The sequence below is a fragment of the Strix uralensis genome, chromosome 5, assembly GCF_047716275.1.
Source record: "Strix uralensis isolate ZFMK-TIS-50842 chromosome 5, bStrUra1, whole genome shotgun sequence".
NCBI classification, from domain to species: Eukaryota; Metazoa; Chordata; class Aves; order Strigiformes; family Strigidae; genus Strix; species Strix uralensis.
In genome coordinates this window covers 56,919,184-56,926,585 of record NC_133976.1, presented here as the reverse complement: position 1 = coordinate 56,926,585, position 7,402 = coordinate 56,919,184, and the positions used below count along the sequence as shown (strand labels likewise).

The following is a 7,402-nucleotide window of genomic DNA, read 5'->3' as shown; positions in this document are numbered from 1 at the left end:
ATGCACACGGCTAATAGCCTAGAACACAATAGTTGGTTTCCAGTTACAGCAGGGAAGGCTTTAACTTATTCACAAGAACAGGATAGCGAGTCAAATAGCTTAGTAGGTTTTAGAAAGGGATTGGATGTTTGCATGGTGAAACAACATCCACAGCCGTATTAGCTAGGATAAGGGTTACAAGCTCAGCGATCCTCACGCTACGGGACAAAATGATCAGTGGCTGGGATCACAGGCAGACAAAAGCGATAGCCATTCCCTGAAGCTCCTTGCAGCAAGGTCACATGGCCATAAGCAGACTCTGTCAGAAACCAGATAACCCATTGTGCAGTTCTAGCTGGGCTAATCCTGCGTGTCCCCAGAAAGCTCCAGAGAGGCTAGGCACAGAATGAACTGGAGAGAAATCCTTGTTATACAAAAAAAAACAAAAGAAGAAGCTTTATTGGTATGCATCCTACAGAAATGGTTACAAGAAAGGGCCTTGGATTAATCTGTCAAAGAAAACATGGAACAGCTGTGCTCTCCCTAGGAAGGCACCAGCCATGAGCAGGTTCCTTACAAAACAGGGCAACACGGAAATACACTGGAGGAAGATGGGGTGAGGAGTGGACACATGGGATTGGTGGTCTGTTCTTCAATACTGACGTGTGGGGCGATTTCAAAAAACTGAGAGGAGGCCTGGTAAGAACAACCGTAAGGTGTTTCCCCACACCAGAAGCAGCACTTGCTTTTTATTGAGCTGGTCTCCTTCATGTATAAATACTTGCCCACCAGGATTTTTACAGCCAACTGGGGCAGCTACTAGCAGAGCTTCTGAAAAGGCAAGAGACAGTAATCCTCATTTGCTCTTTCTGATAGTCAGTTCTGATCAAGTTTCAGTCCCCACTCAGTCCGTTACTTCTCTAACCCCAAGTATACTACTGAATTTGTACTGCTTTAGAAAAAAATAATCAACCGGTTTTCAATAATAGTAAAGTCCAGAGATGTTCCAAGGCCCTCTTGCCAACCCAACAGGAGGTGTAGCCACATATGGATAGGATCACCTCTTCTTGAAGCCATACTTTTTCCTTTCATAGAAGAGATCTGTCTTGGAACTGCCCAGGTTGACAATCTTAGGGCAACCATCTCTCTGTAAGAAGAAAAGAGGATGTAAGTTAGGAGATGGGCAAACAGAACAGTATCACCATTTACATAGTTCTAGTAGGATCTCAGTTCCTACGCTCCTCACCCTGTCCTCAATACATTTATAACACCTGTGCAGACAAAATTCCCTCCAATGCTGGTTACTACCAGCAAGAGAGTGGAACAGAGAAGAGGATAGATGCCTTTTTAACATTACTCTAAGACATTCTCTTCCTCAGGGTGAAGATGGAAAACAGCTCGTATAACGTCAGCAGTTTAATGAAAAGGATGCTCAGTGCTCAAGACTGGATTCTTTCTGAATTAGGATAGGCAGGATTTATAGAGCCCAGGGGAACAACCTCTCCCCTCCTTAGCCAAAAAGAATCTTGTTGCTTTAGATGTCACCAAGCCATTCTCATGTTTAGGGAACCCTCTCAGCTGTGACAGCAGAACTGAATCTCAGATTTCCTGCATCTTGGATTGATTGCTGCATTGATTCTGCAGAGGCTGGATGGTCATCTTGGGAGAGGACAGCTATTCACGGCAGCTACAAGGATAAGTTCTTGTACCTGAATTCCAGTAGACAGTGAGAAAAAAGCCACAAGAAAAGCAAGAAGGGGAGTGGGGGAGACCCACCTCAGATGTGTGGTTGCAAAGACAAATCAGAGATGCACCTCTTGGTGTACCAGGGAATGTTTGTCCGTGGGCTACCTGAGCCCAGCATCTGCATAACTCTTGAGGGCAAAATGCTGTGGCAGGGAACAGCAGCTATGAGGGGCCCAGCAGGTAGAGGAATATGTGTCCTTGGCTGTTGTGTAAGCCCCAGTGGATTAGATTTAGAAAGCCTCTGGGCAGATGTCAGCCGCTGTAGAAACTGCACCCAAGTTGCTCCATTGATACCTGCTCCGGTGCAGGAGATGCAACATGGTGGGGAGGGTCTGCATGGTAGAAATAACAGGAGAGGTGGGGGAAAGAAATCACCCCTCCTCCATACACCTGCCACAACCCATCTCTAGCTAGTGTCTCCTTATTTGATTTTGAACCTCAATAACGGGACTCTTCCAAGCCTTGCCTCCCACGATCCAGGGAGTCTGACAATCCTGACAGCATTATTGCAGGGCTCTGTTCATTCTTCCACCTCCTCCTAAGGAGGCAACACATGAGCATGCTCCTATCCCCAAGAAAAGATTACTTTTTGCAACTCAGAGCTGTCCTGGGTGACAAGGTGGGATTTTGACCCTTACCCACAGATTGAAGTGGGGTGAAACAATACTTCAATTCCTCCCTCCATCAGAACAAATGGACCAAGAGTAACCAGGCCCTTTACTTTGTGTCCAACAGCATTCCACCTCCTCCCTACATTTTAGTATTTGTTTTCTTGCTTCATTATCTTCTCCAGTCTTTCTCTGACGATGATGAAAGTGCTGTGACTGAAACTGTGGAGTGTTAGAGCTCCTGGTAGAGAGCTCTGTCTATCTGCTTTTCTTCTTGACATCACACCAGCTACCATAATTGTGACAGGCCACATGCTTAACTTTTCTTGTTCTGGGGACCCTACACCTGTGCCAGCACTTTTCAATCCTGCAAGTCAATCACGTCAAATCTGCTGTTTCAGATCTGCAACTTCACATCTGCAATAACCACTAACATTTGAGTTTGCTGGTACAGAACAACTGTTGTCATCCACAGCAGCCTTCACCCAGCTGTCAAAATACTTCAATCCTGACTAGTCGTTCTCCTGCTCCAGCTCTACGCTTTCTACAATCCTCCCTTGCAGAGCAGCGGGCTATTTCCACCTGAACCAGACATGATAAGCTATAGGTGATCTTAGGTTATGAAAAATACCTGTTGGGAATCAATATGAATTAGTAAAAATAAACCCAAGCCTATTTTATTCATGACTTATCAAGCCAGGTGTCTTGGTTCCAAAGGCAAGTGAAAAAACCTACTGTTTCTCACAGCATTTCTAAAGTAGGAGGCCGCACCACCATCACAGTGCTTATATCCATATTTAGATACTAAGAAAGATTATGGTCCTGTCAGATCTAATGATTAAATTCAGATGAGGACCTGCCCCTGTCCTGAAATTAGCTGTAGGCCTCTAGAGAAAACATAGGCACTGCAGAGAACTAAACCAGCAACTCACCCAGATGCGCATGTTTCTCTAAATCAATCTGAACCATATTCTCAGTGTGTTCTCGACTGTCATTAGGATGTGCTGGAGAGGGCATCTGCAAAGCACCAAAACCCAAACCACCTTTAACAGACACTCTCACAGCTATCAGGTCCATATTCTGGGGATATTGCAACTGTGAGCATCATTTTCTTGCTCTTCCCTAAGGTCCTTCTATCACTTCATTTGCAGTTCTTCATGTCCTGCGCTCGTTGTGTTAGATTTTAACAAATACCTTACAGGGGGTGAATAGCTGTCTCATTTCACATACACAGTGGCTATCTTTCAGCGCAAGAGGATTATAAAAAGATTATAGCACTGACTACAGAAATAAGGGATTGTTACACCAAAAAGCGTTAGCAGAAAAAGAGATGTCTACAATATAGGCCATTCCAGAAAAGAATTTAAAAAAAAAAAAAAAAATCAATATCCCACTGAAATTGTACAGGAAACTTTAAACTTGTAAAACACAATTAGTGGTCTAGACACTGGACACTAAGATCTAAATTTATGTTGTAATCCAAAGGAAAACACAGGTGGTGACTCCACAGGCTGTAGGTGCCCTTGGTCAGTGGCTGATAATGGGTTTCCAGCGAGGAGCTGCTCCCACCCCTGCCTTTGCAGTGTCTGGAATATCTCTGACCCGGATAAAACCTAGGCTGAGAGATCTAGTAAGATAACAACTTAAAGTGGTAACTTGCAGCGTGTGGAGGAAGCGAAACATGAGCATGCAGTGCAAAGCAGCCAAAGATCCTTTGGGATGAAGACAGTTACAATACCTCAAAATTCTATATCTCAAGATGCTTTGCAAACATGGGGAACTACCAACGGGGGAAGAAAGTTAAAAGGTAATGAAAGCCAGTGCCAATATTGGTAGTGGAACCCAAGCGTCCTGTGTCCCAGTGCTAATTTCAGTAGTTCCAAGCCCCTTAAAGGTAAGCATGGCTACTAAATAAAGACATAACCAATTCAACAGAAGACGGGATGACAACATACATCTTTTTCCTGGATGGTACACTCCTTGCAGTAGTAGGCATCAGACACTCCCGGACCTCCGCAGATCACACAGCGCCCTTGGTACGAGCCATAGTTGCACTCATCACATATGCGCACAAGAGTGCAGGGCCGCACATAGGAGTCGCAGATCACGCACTTGCCATCACCTGCAAGTACAGCAGAGCCTTTGGTACAGAACATCCTTTTCTCCACCCCCATATTGAAGATGAAAAGCTTCCTAGTCAAAAAACTTGCCTGTACACTCAAACACAATACAACTGAACTGAGGAAATTTATCTTGCAGACACAGGGTGCAACTTTGTATTTGCACACAGACTTGAGATGAATAAGGGCCAGTAGCCTGCAATATTTGATTTTTAAAAATTTAATTCATGCATTCAGAATCAGAGGAGAAACCCAAAGTCACTTCGTCCGTGGTTAGCCAACACCTGCTTAGATCATACCATTACTTTTACTCTAGAACTTCTCCTGAATTTTTCACTTGTGAAAAAAATGCTGGACTGACAGGACTAGTGTCCTTACCTACACAGAAGCAGCAGTGTAAGCTTCTCCCACAGTGCCACATCAACAAAAGTCTGGAGTTACTATCCTCAGAGAGATGAGATAAGAGATTGTACTCGTGGTCCCTTTAATCCTTCATCTGTGAGAAGGCCAAATAAAGGGCAAACTGGCACGAACAGCCATTTCACAAAAGTTGCTCTTGATTTCTCACAAGGAACTGAGTGAAATTCAAGCACTCATATCATACAAGCAGCCATCAGATGCCACTGACAGTCCCTGCTGTGCTGGACCTTATCCAAAACACTGACCTAGGGATGAAAGGCTTCATATCCTATTACCAGTTCCCAAGGCACCTAATCCTGAGTCCCACAAACAGCTCATCTAACCTGCTCTTAAACCTCCAGCACAACAGCCCTCAACTACTACCAACGGGAATCTGTTTCACTGCTGAGTACTCTTGAAAACAATCTTGTTGCTTCAAACTGCTCTTCTCCCCACTTTGCTTATTTTCGTACTGTTTTTGAGTCATGAACTAGTCATCTTATTTGTTCTGTTCCCCTACAAGGATCTAATGACAGATCATACTTTCTTCCCTTCTACAGTTGAGCACTGGCATTTGATTCTGCAGGTTGTTTTTTTTGCTCTAACTCTAGGTGTTCCCCACCCCCACCATTTCTTATTCTCCCAGATGCTGAAGGGACCCACTCTCAAGGTGTGAAGAAGTCAGATTCCAAAAATGCAATTTTTTTTCCCACTTGGAAATCATCAGGCTGATCATTTTATATTACAGATTACAAGGAACCAATCAAGAAGTCACTGTAGCCTCAGCTACTGAAAATGCTGGCAGCATATACTCTAGAACAGCATGCATTTGTGTGACAATCTATTTGAACATGTAACTTTGTAAGTATGCATCGATGTATAGTTGCAATATGCAAGTAACTGTTCCCATATCAAAGAGTGACATCAAGTTTGTGGTTAAAGCAAAAATAGAATCTGAACTGCAAATCCAAACTGTATGCTCTAACCATGTCCTCAAGCATCTATATGTAGAAGCTATACTTACATTTTTCACAAAGTCTTCCGATTGCTGTAAGAAGAAAAAGAAAAAAATTTATTTGAGGCAGAAGCAGGAGAAAAATTTAAGTATCTGCAAGCTTGAACGTCAAATAATTATCCTCTGCAGTGAGCAGTCTTTTTTTAAAAAAAAAGTAAACCACAGAAACAGTTTGAGCCCAAATACAAACATATTAATGATAAACAATATATACCTGGAGACATTTACCAAGATCTAAGTTTAGATGCACTGTGAATGCGCAATGACATCTGTTGACAGTAAGAAAACCTACATTCATTATTCCATTTCAAACATAGCCAATTATTTCAGACCTGACCAAAAGAAATCCTATACGTGAGCCTTGGCATAGCTTTTATACTGGTTTTAATGAGACAAAAAAAAAAAAAAATCAAGCGTTTATTTGATTTAAGGCAGTCCAAATTCCTTCTTCACATCAGAACATGAAGGTAGTTAAATGTATCTTAGAAGTCTTGTCACCCATCTAGGAAACTCATGACAATGATGTTAGTAACTTGGATAAATGCCATAAATATCAAGTTCTAAAGACCAGATGACCACATTCACAAAGTCTAAATAGTGATTCAGTTGAATCACCCTTGAGGTTCAAGGGATTTGTCAGGCTGGAAATGAATTTTCAACACAGATAGACTGTTAGTTGCCATAACTATTCTAAAGAGAATTTTCCTATTGACAGTGCAACTGAATATTTTGTGTTTACAGTTCTTTCAGAAAATTGCATGTTAAATTTTCTTGGAAGAGATATCTCGACTTCTAATCTTGTATAAAGACTTCTTTATGACTTAGCAGGGCAAATTCTGACCCAAGTGACAAGAATAAAGCTCATTATCTGTATACAGGTATAACCTGGAAACTAATTTCATTCTGCAGCCAGAAACATCCTCCCAGCGCTGGCTGAAGCCTTCGGCTCATTTTCCTGGCTGCACTGCTACGGCCACCGCAACAGGAATAAAACACATTAAACCAGTATTTTTCCAAGTACGGCCACCAACGCCATCTGCCTTTCCCCCCGCCCGAGGAAGAGGAGGCTAAGGTTAGGCACGTCAGGACGGACCCCGGGGGAGCACCCAGGACGGGGTTAGCGCCAGGGACTTTCCCCACAGGGCTCCCCTCCCACGGCAGAACATCAAAATCAAAGTGAGATAAAATAGGGAGGAGCGAGGCGGGTGCCCCTCCCCCCTCCGCCAGGCCTAACGGCCACGCGCGCGCCTAACGGCCACTAAGAGCACACGCGCGCGCCTCCCCCTCGCCCCGCAGCGGAGAGAGGGTGAGGGTGGGTGGCGGGACACCCCGCGGGACTCACCCACGCCCGCCTGCTTGCGGCAGAAGATGAGGTCCGGGTGGTGCTTGGCCATGGCGAGGCGACACCCGCCTGGTGCTGCCGCCCCGCGCGCTCACCTCCGCCCCGCGCTCCCCGCCTCCCCCGGTCCTGGCTGGGGTGAGGACAGCTCCTGCCAAACCACCGTCCCATAGAGGAAGACGGGAGCGCGATCGCG

General features: G+C 44.5%; 1 protein-coding gene across 3 annotated transcripts; it reads right to left on the bottom strand.

The window, feature by feature from the left end:
- Positions 1 to 404: 404 nt before the first annotated feature.
- Positions 405 to 7,323, bottom strand: PHF5A (PHD finger protein 5A). 3 transcript variants are annotated; one of them, XM_074871037.1, is made up of 5 exons: positions 7,210 to 7,323; positions 5,877 to 5,900; positions 4,289 to 4,455; positions 3,266 to 3,350; positions 405 to 1,126 (listed from the first exon to the last, which is right to left on the bottom strand). In XM_074871037.1, exons 1-5 carry the CDS (start codon positions 7,259 to 7,261, stop codon positions 1,110 to 1,112), a joined length of 345 nt encoding a protein of 114 aa, XP_074727138.1. In that variant the 5' UTR covers positions 7,262 to 7,323; the 3' UTR covers positions 405 to 1,109. The 3 variants fall into 3 exon arrangements, with proteins under 3 accessions (XP_074727138.1, XP_074727139.1, XP_074727137.1); XM_074871036.1 differs by lacking the exon at positions 405 to 1,126 and adding an exon at positions 1,135 to 2,057; XM_074871038.1 differs by lacking the exon at positions 3,266 to 3,350.
- Positions 7,324 to 7,402: the final 79 nt, after the last annotated feature.

Coding starts and splice junctions, on each gene's coding strand:
- PHF5A (XM_074871036.1), bottom strand. CDS start 7,261: ATGGCCAAGCACCACCCGGACCTCATCTTCTGCCGCAAGCAGGCGGGC. Junction 4,456..5,876: donor CGGAAGACTTTGTGAAAAAT/GTAAGTATAGCT, acceptor CTGTACTTGCAG/GTGATGGCAAGTGCGTGATC. Junction 2,058..3,265: donor AGAGAAACATGCGCATCTGG/GTGAGTTGCTGG, acceptor TCTACCATGCAG/ACCCTCCCCACCATGTTGCA.